The sequence below is a fragment of the Lutra lutra genome, chromosome 14 (genome assembly GCF_902655055.1).
Source record: "Lutra lutra chromosome 14, mLutLut1.2, whole genome shotgun sequence".
In the NCBI taxonomy this organism is placed as follows: domain Eukaryota; kingdom Metazoa; phylum Chordata; class Mammalia; order Carnivora; family Mustelidae; genus Lutra; species Lutra lutra.
Window position 1 is genome coordinate 23219490 of NC_062291.1, and position 19283 is coordinate 23238772.

General features: G+C 42.5%; 1 protein-coding gene across 4 annotated transcripts in view; it reads right to left on the reverse strand.

Moving 5' to 3' along the window:
- The window catches only part of ANK3 (ankyrin 3), a 675546-nt gene that overhangs the window by 94381 nt on the left and 561882 nt on the right, over positions 1 to 19283 (reverse strand). The window contains exons 27-30 of one of the 4 annotated variants that reach the window (XM_047703614.1): positions 14811 to 14864; positions 7579 to 7702; positions 6030 to 6041; positions 2667 to 2769 (exon numbers count right to left, since the gene is read on the reverse strand). In XM_047703614.1, coding sequence (XP_047559570.1) covers positions 2667 to 2769; positions 6030 to 6041; positions 7579 to 7702; positions 14811 to 14864 — 293 coding nt within the window. Of the gene's footprint in view, positions 1 to 2666; positions 2770 to 6029; positions 6042 to 7578; positions 7703 to 8982; positions 9878 to 14810; positions 14865 to 19283 lie in introns of those variants that run through there. The other 3 variants (XM_047703615.1, XM_047703617.1, XM_047703616.1) reach the window with 3 other exon arrangements.

The window sequence follows — 19283 nt, forward strand, 5'->3', positions numbered from 1 at the left end:
TGAAGGAGTTCAAACAAAGATGTTGAAAAAACTTTATAAGAAATACCCATATATACTTCACCTAGATTCAACATTAACATTTTATGGCATCTGGGTGGCTCAGTCGGTTGAGCGTCTGCCTTTGGCTCGGGTCATGATCTTGGGGTCCTGGGATCAAGCCCCACATTGGGCTCTCTGCTCAGGGGGGACTCTGCTTCTCCCCTCCCCCATGCTGGTGTGCATGCACTCTCTCTCCAATAAATACCTAAAATCTTTCTAAAAAATTAACATTTTGCCATATTTATGCTCGCACGAGCGCTCTTTCTCCACACACACACACACACACACACACACACACACACGGTGTCTTTTGGCTCATTTGAAAATAAGCCGCTGACTTAATGATTACTTCATTGCTGAAAACTGCCGCATGCCTACCCCCCGGAATGGAGATACTCCCCTATATAGCTTTAATAATGCTGTCACTGTTAACAGAACTAACAGTACTTTCCTAACAATATAGCCAGTATGTGTTCAAGTGTCCTCAATTTTCCCTAAAATGTCTTTATGTTGTTCATACATTTTTTTTCAAATCTCCAGTGAATTTATCATGAAGTTATGTGCCCATGAATAACTGTGTTCATTAAACATGCTAGTTCCACATGGAACACCTGTCAGACCATGGGATTCTCTGTGGCCCCTGAAGAAAGCAACTTCCCACCTCTGCAGTTATCAACTTAAAGATTTATTTGTAAAAGTTTTGAGATGTCCTAAGCTCTTCTTTTCCCTGACTACTCTCCAGAGATATCTGTAATGACCACAGAGGTGCTATTCAAACTTAAGCAGCAACAAACTCCACTAGAGGACATCAGTTTTACCTTTAAAGTTCTCTTTATTCTTTCTTTCTTTTCACAGATCCTTCATTCTGATTAAAGCTGCCCCTTCCAGCCCACCTGAGTAAGCGGGTCCTGGCAATAGCTAACAGATAATGGTGTGAGAACCCTCAGAAGACTGCTGCAGCCTTGTGGCAAGGCAAACACTTATATTTTTAAGGTTGATAGGCAGAAATTGAAAGGTAGTGTAACAATGGCCGTGGGAGTGGCAGTGATGGTGAGGTCATGGCTGATGCTGGTGGTGGTCCCAATTTCAGACCCATGTCCCAAAGTAAATATATATCCAGAAATAAAAACCATAATTAGGTTCAGTCAAGCATTTGAGACCCCATTCTAGAACCAGGCACATGTTTTATATATGACCCAAGTGTTACTGACACCCAAGGAAGCTCCTACCACCTGCGATTTTGTAAGTTTTGTGGGGTTTCCTTAGTCCTGGAGAATGATAGGCATGTCTACACTTGTGTCATCATTATAGCCACCAACATCTCGTTTTAATTGGGAACCTGAAGAGATCAGGATTACCTGACCAGGATAATGACCACAGCCAACCAACCAACACAGCCAACACAGCCAACCAGGGACAGCTCCTCAGAAAACCTCAACCAATACCTGGGCAACACCTTAGACCCAAACGCTTAGCTTCACTAGTGGACACAAGTGCTTCCTCTAGTGCTAACACCCACTTAAACCATGACATGCTATCGTACCTACAATTATTCTACAAAGGGTGCTTATGTCTGACCAAACACTAAACAGCCACTGTATTCACCTCTGTAAAATCTGCTTGCAAAGAATGTTCTGGAGAGTGCAAAGTAATAAAATATTTATTGTAGGTTCTTGTGAAATACAATGTATATCTGTACATCTGGAAGTCAGCATCTCTAAACACAGAGAAGTCCCAAAAATCTGACTACCAGCTGCTTAAACCTCTAACTCGGTGATACTGTTCCTATCACTTGTTCATCTCATCCAATGTACCTTCATTGTTCAGTGAATAAGTCAGTCTAGCATAATTTCACCAATGATTGACATTGGTTAAATAGGATAAGCCACCTTCAAAATTAGTTTTATGGCCTAAATAGTTTCATCCATCATTAGCTCCTGACTGCGTGCATTTAAAAGCAGGTACTGTGTGTGTATCTAGAATGAACCACCCTGAGCCCACAGGCGGCAGGACTATGTTGCGGGAACTTCCTGCATTAAACCAGTATCTTTTCAACCACAATTCCTGAAAAGCAGAAACGGCATGAGCACCAGCAGAGGTTCTGGTAGAAAACAAAATACCATCACGTCTTGAGAAGGCCCATCACAGACAGCTTTGATGCTAAAGGATCAAAAACCTGACCAAGCTCATCTTTAATCACATGCTAAAAACAATTCTAGCAAATTCCAACATGCACCCAGTATGTTCAGGAAAATAAGACACCCACGTGGGTGATGTCAGCAACTTCAGCTACCAATTATTATTAACTCTTTAAAAAATTTGAAATAGATTTGACCTCGAAGTGAGAAAGTGACCCATGTCTTTGATAGGACTTCGAGTTCCTCTCTGTGGCCTGTTAGGGATAACCCTGAAGACGAGCAGGGTTATTTCTGTATATGGCACAATTGATATTTTTTTCCCCTTTTTTTTCAAATGATTTTTACCTTTGTCCCTGGCAGTACAGGTCGATTTATGAATGCAAAATCAAACGTGTAGAAATACTGTTTTTGTCACAGGACCGAAGAGCTCGATTCAATCATAGCCACGGAAGTTCAACAATCCAAGAATATTTGAAGGAGAGCACGTACCTGCTCTTTGGACGGTACAAGGAGCTCTTCAATCATCATGCTGTCCCGTGCGTAGGAGCTTCTGTTCAAGGTGTACGACCTATCCGAACTGAAGGAGCGGAGGCTGTTGTATTTACAGTTAACCATTCAAGAGTGGTGGATGATGATGAGATGAATAAAATAAAATTAATGCATGCAACTATGAAAACAGGCAAGATGGCTAAAAATATCAACAGAAGTCGTTCTTGAAAAGACATCATCGAAAATAAAATCCCTTATATTTGAGGAAATCTCTTCAGCTCTGACAATCTCATGATCAGATTTTGTTTAAAATTAGGCCAAATGGTGTTAAATCTGTGAGAATATGAAATGCATGAACACTTTGGATGTCTCACTATGACAGGTGAACCAACACAGCCATTGAGAAGAACCAGATGCCTCTTGATAATCTGAGAGATTTTTCTATGGTTAAGACCATATGTTAGAGTCTCCTTTATCTCTGGTCCATATCTGTTTACCATGCACTATTGAATGGGATTCTGTCTGCGGCAAATGGGTCTGTTCATAAGTCTCTGGAAACCAGATATGGGTTTAACCTAGTAAGAGCTCTGGTTTTCAGCAGGACTCATGGAAAACATAAAAAAGCTAGTGTGACAAATAGACCTTGTGTGATCTTTGCCATCTTTCTGGCTTTGAAAAATTCAAATTTCATGTATGGTTATTTTGTCTTTCCTTGCTCTCTTCCTTCCTTCCTTGTGCTACACTGTTCTTCTCTCAAGCTTCTCTTAAATCCTCAGACAGTCCCTGAGTTTCCCAGAGTGTAAGACCCCCCAATGTCCTGAAATCCCTCTCACACACTGACCTTGAAACTAAGAAGCAGCAGAGGGTTGGGGGAGGGGATGGCAGGGCAGGAGAAGTGGGAGAAGATGGTCCAAAGGTATGAACTTCCAGTTATAAAATAAGTCAGTCGTGGGGATGCAGTATACATATGGTGACTTAGCTAATAATATTATACTGAGTATTTAAACGCTGATAAGAAAGTAGATCTCAAAAGTTCTCACCACAAGAAAAAAAATATTTGTAATTATGGTGGTGATGGATGTTAATGTGACTTATCGTGGCGATCATTATTTTGTATACCTGAAACTAACAAGTTATATGTCAATTACATCTCGACTTAAAACAACAACAACAACAATAGAGTAAAAGGGATGCTGGGAAGCCTGCACATGTAGGTACATAGGACATGCAGGCTGACTGGGATTGCCCCCAATCTGAGCCTTGGCAGAACACCTTGGGATTAATCCTCCAGAAACACAGGACAGGTTTATGAGGAGCTGCTCTGAGGTCATCTCTGTCTCACCTCCCTATCCCACCTATCATGATAGGCTCTTATAAGGTAACTTTGCATCACCTCTTGTTTTGAATGAGGTCTGATACTTCCTGCCCCACTCTCTTTGGGATAGAGCTTCAGAACAAGAAACCGCTTAGCTGCAATCCCCGCAATGCAGGATCCCACAATTACCATGGGAGGTAGACAGCCCCTTTCGTTTCAGTGGCATCCTGACTTATATGGAAGACAAGGACGGTGGGAAGTTGCCACCCGTTACTGCCCATGTCTGGATCTAAATGTGGCTGCTTGAATCTTTACCAATAGAATGAGACCTTGGTCTTGCCTTGTGTTTGAAGGGAAAAGAGCAAAGAGATACATAAGAAATGCCTCCTTGCTTTGCACAAAATGACTTCTTTTCTCCACTGCTCACTACTAAAGATTACCCCAGGTGGGTATTTTTATATCAAGATACAGAGGCCCCTGATTTACAGGAATAATTCTAAGAGTCTACACAAATGACTAGATGCATTCTTCTAGGATTAGAGCCTTGCCTTCCACCAGAATCTTGAGGGGATCTTCAACCTCAAAATAACCATCATTCTCTAGGGTATTCAGCAAATATATACTGACTCTTAAAGGTAAGACACAAATATTAGAGACTGGACAGAGAAGCAAAAACAAACCCAGAAAGAACGAAGTCTTATTTCTGCACAGATTTACCTAGTAAGCCACGTGCCTGGCCACTTGCATGGGCGGGCCTTCTAGGCCCAGTCACACAACACATAAGTCTTCTTTTTTTTTTTTTTTCCTGCTTCAATGGCAAACATTTTTTCCCCCTGTTTTACTCCTGTTTCTAGCCTCTTCCCTTCTCTTAAATATAATATAAATTTCCTAAAAGCAGATATGGTCTTTCTACTCTCTAACTCAACACTGTCCAATGGAACCTTTGGCACCGATGGGCACGTTTTACCTGCACCATCCAAGACAGGTGTGGCTAGTGTGACTGAAGAATTGAACTGAATTTCATTTAATTTTTACTAATTTTAATTAGTCTTTTGTGGCTAGGGGCTACATCATCAGTGTAACTTCTAGCACTCATGGCAAGGCCCCATTTGCCCCCATGATGTGGTATGGGAGACACTGGGAAGCCCCACTCTCTGCACTGCACATTCATTTCTAGAAATTATGTATGCTAACACTGCTGGTCGGTAAAGGCCAATTTATAGTATATGGAACAAACACTTAAATGTTTAAAAAATTTATTACCTATTCATTTTAACTTCAGTTTTTAAATATATCTAAGATGTGTTAATATTTTTAAAATATCCTCTTTCTTTTAACTTCTGTATGAGCTCCAACTGAAGTACAGAGCCTAGAAACTGGGTCCTGTCAACAGAAAAGCCTAAAAAGATGTCTTCATTTTATAGAGTGTCTAAGTTCCTCACTGTTCCCAACCAAGTTACATTAGACAGATGGAGCTCATTATGTCCATCAAACTTTGCTATGAATCCTTGATACATCAGAGCCCTTTCAGCTACTAAAACTAGATATTATTTGCATGGGGATCTGGAATCATTAAATTGTTTACAACTAAGGTCAACTATATTATTTGTAGCCATCGGTATACCCTAAGTGTTAAATACAGGAAGTGTTAGAAAAACACATGCCTCAGAAGTCTAAAATCATACTAATGTATCTAGCACAAGGTCAGATAAAACAGCCACCAGCAAACAGACTGCTTTTCAAATCAAGACTTTTTCTTCAAACCCAATGAAAGTTTTCCAGTTACTTCATGCACTATTCAAACTTTGTTAAATAGAAGAAGTTCCTTAAGGAGTCAATTTTGCATTAGTCACATCTCTTGTTATACATTCAGTTACTTGCTAAGTTTCTCAGAAATACAAAAGTGATTTTCTGACACTGAGCAGGAAAAAAAAAAAAAAAAAGCACATCGCAGCATAGCACAGCACAGCACAATGCTAAGGAAAATCAAAATGAGAATGAGTCATGGAAGGGCAGAAAAACACCATAAAAGGGACATATCTTCTTACCTGATCTTGGGACTAATTTAAAGTATTTTTAGAAAAACACAGGAGAAGTAGAAAGCAAAAAAATCAGACAGGGAAAAAAGAAAAAAATGTTATGGTTGAATGAATTACACATTGAATGTATTCCTTTTAAATGTTACACTCAGAATATTGTATTTAGTAGTATTCTAAAATACTTAAAAAAAATTGGTTTTATAGATTTTTTTTTTTTTGCAGATTTGCCTCTGAGCATAACATGAGTTGCCAATGTAAAAAAATGAGTTACATATAGGAGCAACAAATCATAATGGTGCAATCAAGACCAGAAGTGTGGGAGCCTTAGAACTGTCTTGAGAAAAATTATGAAACAATATATGCTGGTTTCGTCTCTCACTGGATGTCAGCTTTACAATTTTCTATACACAAATGATTGGTTCACAAAACGTAGCTTTTACATATTATCTGAGGAAGAGAAAAGCTAGTTATTGGATCGCAAAAACTATTAAGCCTCCAAATAGAATTTTCTCTTGAGATCTTTTGAGATTCTGGCTATTTTCAGTTGTAGCTTGTGGCTCTGTGTGCTTACCTGAGACACTAGGTATTTTTAAAAAGTTATTTTCCCCTTATTAATGATACCTGCTACAATAAGCTTTTAAGGACTTTTATAAATTTATCAAACAAAAACTCTATAGAGTTACATGTCGTTCCAAATTCCACTAATAAAAAGAGTAACTGGAAGGAAAATCAGTTCAGTATCTGAACTGGCCACATCAGCAACACTGAGCATAAACTCCCAGGTTTTACTTTGTGGGAAGTGCCATTTACTATTAGACAATGAAACTTTTTACAAGAGAGCCTTAAACTATAGGAAAATGTCCTCAGGGCTCTGGCTTAGAAAGTTTAATTATTAGCTTTAAAATAACTTGACTGTCAGCAAACATGCTGTTCAACCAACCAGGGAAAAGAAGTCCCCAAATTCTGGACAAGGTCCTGTTTCTACCAATCAGCGTCAGGTAGGTATGAGCCAAGGTTTTTCACGTGCAAAAGTTTTACACTTCAGTTTTAAGGATTGAATTTGCTACCATTCCTGTCCGTGACTTTAAGTAAGTTTGGTAACATTCCTGACGCATCCCTTTGCAAACAAAGTAATGGCATAGTTATATAGAAGGGATACCCAAACATTTGGTAGACAATTCTAATAAACTATATGTAATTTTTTTTTTCAAGAATGCTCTCTTTTAAGTCTCAGTCATGACTGAATTTTGAAACACAGAGACCACACAGGTTCTCCCAGTTCTGTCAGTGGGCTCTTCTACTATCATGCTTGAAGCATGACTGCGAGCTGGGAACAAACCAACACGTGACATGTTCAATCACAGAAAATCAAGGACTGAAAAACCACGAAAGAAAATGGCAGAGCATGGACACCGGCGTTGAGAACATTCTATTCTACCAAATTCACACCCTCATCCAAAGAGGACGTCGGCGGATCATGTGAAACATGAAAATGACTGGTTGATGACAAATCATGGTTGTATTAAATAAACTGTGAAAAACAGCAACGATAAAATACCTGGCAGAACGGGCCCCAAGACTAAAGCCCATGTAGCCCTCGGCGGGGAGAGAGTCGTCGCCCAGCTCCTTCAGGTCCTGTGGCCCGAGATACTTGTCCGTGTCCCCTGTCATGGCATCTTCACCTGCCGATGGACAAAACAAGCCGGAATCAGAAGCTTCCCTTTCAAAAATGGGTCCGTTGAGGAGAAAACCACTCCTTTGGTCATCCGCAAACCACCCGGGTTTCTCACTCACTTTCCCCTACCCCCCTAGGTAGTGCGCGTTACTGTCGCTTAAGGAAAAAACAGAGGTGAGGTTAGTTCATAATTTTAAGAGTGAATGTAAGTAGCGGAAGGGCTCCTGGGGTTAAGTACCACTTTTTAAAACTTTCCCCAAACTCCTTCTCCCCCTCAAGCCCTGGCTGACTAGAAAGGGGGATCTTCTTTTGTCAATGAGCTTCCCACGCCTCACCACGAGGAGGGCAGCTTGTCCGAATGGACGTGGATTGCAAAATAAGAACCACCTCGCCATGCCTACTACTCCGAAAATTATACTGGGAAGGGAGGGGACCTTTTTTTTTTTAAAATGGTCTTCTCACACACAGGATTTCAGTTTGGGGCTTCTGTAAGAAACCAGCAAGTCATTTAATCTGAACTATTACTTCTTCACTGGAGAACCTTGAAACACATCAATTTTGAACTGTTTCTATACCTATCACATAACAGCTCGGTCCGGCTGCCCCAGGGCTGAAACGCTGCTTAGGAAGGAGCTCTACCTTCTGTAGAGACCAAATGTAGAGACCAGCAGTTTGAAGGAAGGACTATATGTAGTGCTCTTGGCTCACCATACAAAGAGTTAATTCCGTAAAACTTTTACTAGCTACATATGCATAACATGACCTCACGGAAAAACCACATTCCAAGAGTGACAGAGCAGGTTTTTCAAATGCCTTTTGCCCTCTGGGACGGTTCCCATCCTTTTCAAAACGTAGCACAGTGTAGCACAGTCCATGGAAAAGTTCGTTCTGCAAAGCAGGCAAACCTATTTCCTTTTTATGACTCTCCTTACCCTTTCTGGACACAAGAGATTTCAAAAGCATGCACGTTATGTTTTCTCAAAGGTAAGTGATTCATCTGTTCCAGCTCTATTTTCCAATTCCTTCATTCAGTACCGTTTATAATTTCCATTCATTTAAACCCAGGAAACCGCAAGAGCTTAGCTTTTAAACTACCAATCAAGTCTAAAAATACACTGTCAACTACTGTTTTTGCAAATATAAAAAAGAAACAGATCTGCTTTCTACTACTACCCAGGACCCAGAGAGATTATTTTAAGTAACTACTCACAGCTGGGCTATTTGCACAACCACTGCATACGAAACAAAAACAGCACACACCAAGCACGACTTAAAGAAAGAGCTTACTCTGTGGTAAAGCCATTTCCACCAGGCGGGGCAGATCAAATGTTTTCCTGATGTTTCCAGGAATTCCTTAAGCAGTGATTTAGAGTGTACCTCGGAATCAGCCCAAACAAACCGACCCCTGGGCTGTGTTCACCGTCTTCACCGCCGCTGGGGTCCGCTCAGCATCTTCATCTCCTCGTAGACAGTTGAAGAAGTGCACATCTTTTCTCTAACTCATCCGAGTTCAGAGATTTTCGATATTCCAAACCAGAAAAAATTACACGAAAAAAGTGCAAAACCTTCCTACCCTTAATTGAGAAGACCCTTTCGATCACTCTGCAGACATCCTTTTAAAGCTCCTTCTGATTGGACCAAAAACTCCGCTGGCAAGCCTCTAGCAGGACCGAATGGTGACATAAATGCAAGCCCCTGAGTTATTTGTATGTAAATATGAGGACTGCTCCAGTGTAGACTTTCGGTAATTTGATACCAATGGCCGGTGCCTCATCGGGGAACCGAGGCAGCCTTACATCCAGGGAGAGCCAGCGAGCGGGGTGCTGCGCTTAATTATGAGGTGACTCTTCTCCAGCATGAATGAAGAAACGGCCAACCCAGGTAGAAGAAAAACAGAAGAAAACAAAGAAGTGGCCCAGGCGGGGAGTGGCAGGGAGCTCCAGGCAAACTTTCAACTTTGTTCTCTGCTGGGAACACCAGGAGCCCTGGTTATTTATGGTCCCTGTCAGGTGGAAGGAGGGGGAACAAGGAGCCGGAGGGAGGGCCTGCCCTTGAGCCGAGGTGCTGAAAGCGTGGGGCCGAGGGGAGTCGCAGGGATTCCCGGATGTCTCCGAGCAGTGCAAATGCCCACTGCTTTTTATCAAGAGTTGCAAGAGAGGAGCAGAAGTGAGACGGGCTGGAAAAAGCTAGTGGATGTCTGCTCCACTTTTTGGCACAAGTTCTTTCGGCTGTTTGATACCCTCATGGGAGCTCACTGGTTCTCCCTCCTTGAGGCGGCTCTGCAGAGAGCGCCCAAGCCGAGGCGAAGAGGTCTTTGCACAAAGGGCAGGAGGCAGCCCAGAGGAGGCGCTTCTGTCACTTTGCTCTGGTCCGTTGTTTCCCTCTCTCCAGGACTCCTGGCCTCCCTTTGGAGCTGCTCCACCCTGTTTGTGTTGGCAGGGGAGGAAAAAACGAGCAGGACTTCTGCATCCTCCATCTGGGCACGCTCGAGAGGCAATTTCAATGGCTCGTTTCTCAGAAGAGCTGGAAAGTTACGCCAGATACTAAGTACAGGGCTCTGAACGGTCTTGCTGAAGTCAGTGGTTTACAGCACTTTTCCATGAGTGCGTCTATCTCCTGGAAATTTGCATCTGTACAACCCCGAAGTGGGGAACACATTTGTTTCTCCTGGATCAATGAATGCACGACTCACCTAATAGTACGATGATAGGAGACCCAGGGCTTTAATTGGAGCAGCCTGACAGTAATCAACATGGTACATATGCAGGAATAGAAGGGAAGCCGTTTATAATGCCCGGTATGTATTGAAAAATATTCCCAAGCAAAAGAATAATTCCCAACTTTGTAAAGAATGGAATGGGAAGTCGTGGTTCAAATGGATAAAATGACTAAACATTAATCTATTTTCCACATCTGCACTTAAACTGCAAACTGCTTAGCAAAGCCTCATTCAATGACTGCTGCTCCTTCTGCTTGACTTATCAGTTGGCCTTTCTCTGGCCAGCCTGCACAACTGCACAGTCCTGCACATCTACTGTCCTTCTGTTATATGGAATTATTTCAGTCCCTAGAAGTCCAGAAACTATTTAGACTTTGAACCATTACATAGGGTGCACTCTTGATGGAACCTTTATCCTTCTTCTTCACCTGTGTAATCTCTCCAAACTTTGGCACTAAAATTCCTCCCGTCCTGGACGGGACCATCTAAAGTTAGTGGTTCTTCATGTGGGCTTCCCTTATCAGAGCGTCCTACCAGGGAAAACGTCTGTTTAGTCTCTCCCACTGGATGGTGAGATCCACGCTAGATTAGGAACCAGATTCTTCCTGAACCTGGCATATTGCAAGTGCCCCCTAAATACTTTGGGATTTCATCATTGCTTTCATTAAAGAGGATGGTAAAAACAAGAACAAAACAAAACAAAGAAAACCAGACTCTCAAATACAGAGAACAAACTGGTGGTTGCCAGAGGGAAGGTGAGGAGGGAGATGGGGGAGAAAAAAAATAAAGAGGCTGGTGGTTGTGCTTTTCTCCCCCTCTACCGGCAGCAGCAACTTAGCACTCTCTGGCATGCCAAGTTGATGACTGGTACATAGGAAACTGTTAATAAAGTTAAGTTTCTATTCTTCTTTACCCATCCTTCTAGACTTCTGAAATGGTCACTGTGAAACCAAAAGATGCCCAGAGTTGAAATGGGGGTGAGAGCTGTCAATATAGTTGGGCAAAGATTAATTAAAATAGCCTCATGACATGGTGAAGACATTTCTTACAAGGCATGGAAAGCAGAAACCCAGGCAATGTTAGTATTTCAAGGCTATTTTGCATAATTGGTGCTCTTGATTCAAATCCTGGCTTCATCAGTGACCAGTTAAGTGACCTTCGGAACACTGTTTACTCTGAGTCACAGTTCCCGCCTCTCTGAAACTGGGATAATAACTCGGCCTCTAACCTCAGCCTCTTCCAGGGATTCAGTGAAATAATGCACAGAATAAGGGCTTCATCAGAATGGTTAGTGTTATTCTGCAACACAGCTTTCTGTGGTGCCCAAACAACTGAATGCATGAACTCATACAGTTAGAATTTCAGTTGCTACTGCTGATACTGCTAAAGGCAAAATCCAACCACGCTAGCAGATGTCTCTGCTCTCCATTGTCTACAATGCCTAATGCAAGGCCTGGCTTATAGCTAATCAATAAATATTTGTTGACTGATTGACTGACTGAATAATAATAGACCATACCTACTCTTCTTTCAATAAACAAAATATTCTATAATTTTATAGAGCACAACACACTATTACACCAAAAATTAGAAAGGAATGACATGAATTATGTTGTGCAGTTTGTTAACGGCCTCTAATCCATGCTGTAACCCAAAAATATTTTATTAGTAGTAGCTTCTGACCAATAGGCCCAAAGGTAGATAAGCCAACAAAGATAATTCTATGACTGGACAACTCTGATACAATATCATATATATTTAGTTGAAATATATATATTATATATTATTATATTATAATATATATGTTTGTTTAATATATTATATATAATATATTGTTTAATATAATATTATGTTTATATATAAACAATAACCACACATTCTCACTTACCAAGAAGCACTTGTGTGGGTTTATGTTTCCGAGAAGTGTTTGGTGGAGTGTTATAACAGTTGTGTTATAGGTAACTTTGAGCATTTTGTGGTGAAGAGGGTGTGGTAGCTAGTGTTTAAAGAAGCTTTCTCCCCAGCCCCACCCCCACCACGAATCACATCTCTTTAATTAAATGTGGGCTTGTTCAATTTTTGAACAATAATATGCAGGGGAAGTGATATTGCATGACTTTTCAGTGTTGGCTCCAAGAAACCTTGCAGTTTCTCCTCAGCTCTCTTTCGAACACTAGTTTGGGGGAAGCCAATCCCCATGAAGATATTTGACTACCATGAGACCTCCATGCTGTAAAGAAGGTCAAAGAAGCCACATGAAGAGGCTGCGTGGAAAGAGAGAGAGAGATGTCCAGCTCCCTCTCAGCTGTTTCAGGGCTGTCCGAGGCCGACAGACCTATAACTGAAGATACCACATGGAACATTCTGCCATATTACTCCCATCCCAGCTGCTACCCGACTGTAATCTCAGCAGAGCTCAAGAATCCAGCTGAACCCAGTTAACTCACACAACCATGGGAGATAATAATAGATTAAACCACTGAGTTTAGAGGTTTGTCATCACAGCGCAGTAAGAAGTGGGAACAGAGAGGAATGAGAAATGACAAGGTCTAAAGGTAGGCCAAAGAGGTCATGTGCTGATTGCTTAATGCATGCCCAGTGAATTAAGAGTGAGCTCTGCAGAGTGCTACCTGATTAGTGCAGAACAAGCCCACGAAGAGTACCCCAGTGAGTGCCACTACGGAAGCCTCATCTATTTAGTATTGACTTTATGTCTCTTAAAATCATGAGCACTGCCATTCTCACTGTTAATCCATTCTGATAATAAAATACCAGACACTGGAAACTGTTTAAAGGAGAACACAAAACACCCCAGTCTACCTTGATCCCTCCATTCACCAAATAATAAAAACTGTTCAGAGTCATTTCACTTCAATTTTCCAGCTATCCCTCTTCCTGGTCCTCCTATCGTGACTAGGGTAAGAGGTTTCTCGTACCACAATCAACCTTTCGAAGATCCATACCCTTTCACTAACAGGAAATCACGCAAAATAGAATCAAGAACAAAGGAGACAAAGAGAATATATGAAATGATTATCAGGACTGTCGCTGGTCACATAGCTGTGCCCTCAGTCCTTTGTACTTATTTATTTTTAGATTTTTAAGTAATCTCTACACTCAATGTGGGGCTCAAACTCTAAACCCCAAGACCAAGCATTGCCTGCTGTAGAATGATCCCAGCCCTCATTCTTTTTTACATTCCGTGTCAATGGCCAGTTGTCAAGATGTGGTGGAATGTACCTAACCCAGCTTCCCCGCGATCTTTCACTGTGCCCGCTGGTAAGCCTCTTTACGCTGAACAGAGGAAACTGTTCTTGGCTAATATTTATAAGTGTTTTCATGCCCTAGGAGTTCTTTTTTGCATGTCATTTTTTTCTAATGTTTTCCATCATCACCAAGGAATATTTTTGTTGCTTTCCTAGGGGTTGAAAGTTGTTTTCCCCTCTGTCTGGAGGCAAGAATCATAAAGAAAGTTCCGTAATGTAACCATACCAAGTTATATTTTCTGAAACTTTGCTCAGAAGTGCTTTATTCCTCTGCTACGAAATGCACAATCTTCTTCCCAAGGTATATACTTTGTAACATTATGGAGTCGCAGTTAAAAATACATTACACCTTCAAACGAATTAATAGTAGAAAACCTTCAAATTATGCAGGATTTTTAAAAAAGGCTAGATTAGAAAGAATACAGAGGAACATAGGATCTAAACTCTAGTGATTTATTAAGCATTGCTTTCTTACTAGAACTCAGCAAATAGTCTTATAGACAAATAGTTAATGATTGAAACTTACTTCCATTTAGTGTGCTTGTTCTGAAAAAAAGTTCCTGTTTGACCACCACACAGCAAGGAGAATAAAAATGACTGGGAAAATAAATCCTTCAAGCATTTCTAGTCTACATTACAGAACAGCAGGATGAGAGCACACCATTACAATCATCACCAGAATCTACTGAGCATTTACAATGCTCTAGGCACAGCATGGTGCTTTGTAAGTCTTATCTGATACGATTCATGCAACAACCTTCTCAAATAGAATTGTCTCGATTTCAGTATAAAGAAAACCCAGTTCAGAGTGGAAGATAACCCAGGATCACTTAGAAATTGGGTAGAAATGGAATCAAAATCAGTTGATGTGACTACAGAGCCCCACTTCTACATACTGTCATATGTAGATGATGTTGTCGAACATTACTTTAAGAAAGGTAAGCTCCATGGTGACCCAAATGTGAGCTCAATGACGGCTGAGGTTTTTGTCTGTTTGGTTCCAGATCTCGTGCCCAGAACAGTGCCCAGCACATGGTAGATGCTCAATAAACGTGTGCAATGAAAATTCAGTGATTGCCTTTGGAGGCAGCAACTACATTACTGGAGTGAGGAGAAGGAGGGAGACTTACTTTTCACTGTAAACTCTTGTACCTTGGGAATTCTATACCATGTGCATCTATCACCTATTCAAAAAATGAATATAATTAACAAAATAAAACAAGATAGAGGGACTGCAGAGAAGTCATACAGGCTGTGTTCTGTACACCAGATCAAGTGTTTTGACTTATCCGGGTCTGCCAGGACATGCTAAGGTGTGTATGTGCAGCCGCAAATACTTAGCAAACATGGAGAGGAAACTTAATTCTTTGCGCGGTTTGACCTCACTATTTCAGCAATGAACAGGAGGAATAAGATCACAAGGCAGGAAGGAGATGCACATTATTTGCGTGGCACTTCCAATAGCTTCCCATTGTTCTAAAGTGCTGGTTCTGAACCTGGACTATGCATTAAAATCCCCTAAAAACTTGTATTTCTACAGGTTCCCAAGGGAATCTGCTGCTTCGGGTCCAAGAACCACACTGTGATAAGCACTGGCTTAAGGGATCCTTACAAGTAAGTGACAGTTATCTAATGGCAGTATTGATTTGAGAGAATTAAGTATCTATTTTCCTGGTGGGAATTAAAAGAGTAATTAAAATCGCTCCAGAAACTGAATTCAGAAAATGGAGCACACTATTTCTAAATTTCCAGGCGTACGCTTGTGTCATCAGAGAACCCTGTTAAACCATAGACACTGACTCCACAGGTCTGAGGCCGGCCCTGAGATTCTGTGTGTGGGATGAGCTCCCAGGGGATTGCAACCCACACTTTGAGCAGTGAGACAGTAGGGCACTGGACTAGGCTTTGCTCCGAGTACAGCTGACGATTGCCTTGGACACATTTTGTCTCCGGTGAAGACCAGGACACAAACACATATACTGTACTATGTCTCCTGCTGGTTATGATTTGCTTAATGCTTGGCACGTGTGAGACACTGTGCCGAGCACTTTCTATATACATCTCGTTCACTCTTCAACCCCGGGGAGCAAGTACTCTCGTTTCCCTTTTCTAGATGAAGACAGATTCAGAGAGGTTCGGTCATTGTTCAGAGCTCACGTGTCTAGTCGGTGGTAGAGTCTGGGAAAGCCCAAGGTCTTGGCCACCACCCTCGTGCCACGGGATATGCAAGAGAAATCACAGAAGTATCCAAGAGCTCCCAGGAAGAGGGCATCCCTTTTGATCGAGGCGGTGGGGCAGATGTAGAACAGAGGTGCGTGAGTTAAGACAGGCAGAGAGGAGTGGAAGTGGGAAGTGAGCCGTCCCCAGCCAGCCACAAGACGTGGCGCGAGAAGGAAAGAATGGGACTATCGTGAGAACAGCAAGCAGCCAGCTTTCCTAAAGTGACGGGCAACTGAGTTGTGGGAAGTGAGGGCTATGTCCGGCCATGTTTATAGGGAAGTTGGATTCTAGTATAACAACTACCATCCAAGTGACAAACGACCTATGTCCACCAGTGGGTGAAAACACTTGGATTTTTTTGACCCATAGATATATATGTATATACATATATAGTACACACACACACACACACACACACTCACTGAAGACCTAAACCTTCAAAGCTCTCCCTCTTCCTCTCGTGCTCTTCCACCAAATTCTAATCCCGCAAGCAGCAGAATCCACGGAGACTTGCCTCTGTCCGACAGCTGCCATCTACTGAGCACCTGCTCTATGCTGGTTGCCGTTCTAAATGCTTTGGTATGTTATATCTTTTCATCTTCTCTGCAGTTCCATGTGGTATAATGAACCCGTTTAGAGATGAGACAAATAAGACTCAGCACATTTTATTTTTTGAAGGTTCAAATCAGGGACATAAAAATACAGATAACTCTGAAAACATTTTCCATCAATTCAAAGCATTCGTCAAAAGATGTCTCTCTCCCCTAATGTTTAGACAATAACATTTTCAGCCTGGAGAACCCACATGACAGTGTCTGTTCATGAGTCTTTTCCCTCCATGTCCCGGTACTTTGATTCTCAGAAAAGCGAGGGAGCGGGAACTGGATGGACGGGGAGCACAGTCATATTACCAGCCTGACGCTCTCGGGCTTTTGTTCTAAGGGTCTGCTTCTGCCCTACAGTTGCACAAACAAAGTTCCTCAGATTCCAGATCTGCACGTACTGCAGTTTGGAGCAAGAGCTCGGATTAAGCAAGGTTTCCTTTGGCCGTCTGAGGGACTGATCAAAGGGGGAGGTGACTGGCGGCTGACAGAATTGCACCACCTAGTTCAAGAGTTCATGCGTGCAGCAGAGGCTCTTTAGTGTCGGGCTGGAGGCCCAGGGCGGCCTTCTGGTAGAGTGGAGGCTCAGGACAAGGCTGCTCCCCTCTCCCCCACCCTGGGGCCAGGTGAAGGAGGAAGCAAGCTCCCTCAGCCAGGAAGGAACAGATCTGGGCCTTCACAAGAACCTGTTGTTTTCTAGCACCTCCTGGCAGCGGTGGTTCTTTCAAACAGCTTGCTAACTACATTCTGGAATGTAGTGTTTTCTTGCTTCCCTTCTCAATGAGAACAATGGGGTAAGTTGAGGAAATAGATGAGCCATGGGTGAGATGGGTGGTCTTAAGGAGGCTAAGGAATTATGTGTCATTAAGGGTTGTAAGCACCTCATGCGGGAGGCCATAGGCCATGCTCTCCCTGCCCCCTTCCCTTCCCTCTAGGTGCTCCTAAGAGCCAGCCCTCCTCCATGGCCAAAAGGAATCGGACTGGACTGGCAAAATTTGCCCATCTCGTAACCAATGTGAACAAGTTGCTGTTTTCCCACAGAACAAATGCCTCTTTCTGTTCGGGCTAGATTTTTTTTTTTTTTTAAGAGCAAACAAAGTCCATTTGATTCTTTACTCTCAAACATTTATTCTAGTCTTTGTGGCTAGATGTGCTTCTTTTAAAAAAACGGGATCACAGTTTTTAAACTGCTCCTTAATCCAGGCTAGATATAGTTTCTAAATAAGCATGCATGACTCAGGCTTGGAACTCTTCCAGATGTAGCAATGAAAAATGTCCCCTGTGATCTTGGTTGGGTTAATAAACAAACTCATCCCAGAAAGGAAAACGATTTCAGTGTCCTTCCTGTGAAGAGGTAGAAAAAGACAATGTTGGGACAGATGCTATAACTTTTTCATATTCTTATCATTTTTATCAATACACCTTCACCCTCATCCAGAAATTGCCCTCGGGCATCTAAGTCAGATTACCCTGACTTGGTCACATGAACACCTGAGACTCCAGACAGAACGCAGGTAGAAAGAGGACGAAGTTATGCACACTGTTGTCCTAATCTAAAATCTGTGCCACTCGTGAAATAGACTAGACAACGAATGAATTACCAGCCACAGGCCAGCCCTGGGAAATTAGGCACTGACACGGTGGTTCTTACTGAAAGAGAAATGGGGTAGCTTAATTCAAGGCAGTAGTGCCATGCTCATTAATTCTTCTAATTATTCTTTGTTAGCTATTTTTGTCTAGCTTCAAACCCAAATCCAGACCTCGTTAGCCTCGGCTCCTCCTAACACAGGCATATAAGGATGGTGTGTGCTCGGCAAGAAGATGTTCTCCGCCCCTGGGTGTGCAGGAATATCAGGATCCCGCGGGCTTTTGTGGACAAGCATTTGGCCTCTTCCTAATGTTATACCCAAATCGCCATTCCTTGTGCAGACAACAAATGTGCTTGTTGGTTTGCTGTATTACCTACCTCTACCTAAAAGATGTATGCTTACAAGGTGAAGATGGGTGGGCTCTGCTGTCAGTTAGCCTCCCTGTGGTTCTGGCCCAGCGGGTCAGACCACCCCTTCCTTCTGCAATGTCTTCCCTGCTTCTCTGACCCCTCCTGTTCCTGGCCCTCGCACTCCCCTGCCACCCCATCTCTGCTCATCCCCAGTGCTGATGCCCCACTGTCTTCTCCCTGCATCAAGAATCCCAATGTGAAGGGAAAGGGTTGGGGTGGTCAGACTAGGACCCGCTTCCACATGAAGCAGGTCAGACTCTCCAGGTAGGTGGGCAGGCATGAAAATAACTGGAGGGTGAGGGGTTGGGGGAGAAAGCATATTCAAAATTATGACTTGTTTTGGGCAAATGGAAAAACCACTTATTGTCCTTCATCAATAAACATGCTTCATTCCCTGCAATCCCTTAAGACAATCCCTGTGTCCATTTATCCCCCTCAACTGCTCTAGTTACTCATTCTGTCATAGCTTCTTGGGAAACACACACACACACACACACACACACATACATGAGAACTGCTCTATTCTGTATCTATGTCTCTATCGCGTCATGGATACGGCAGCTTCCCAAGATCACCAGGGAGCCGCAGACTGCCTGCGCCCCACTGACTGGACCCTGTCAGGGCTCCTCCCCTGGCTTTTGCTAGAACCCACTCTTATTTCTGGTTTTCTTCCTCTATTGTTCACCACTCCCCCTCCATGTCCTTTGACATTCCTCTTCCTCTGTGCACGTCAATGTGCCCAGACTTTTCTAGAACCGCTTCTCATCCTCCCTATGCCCTTT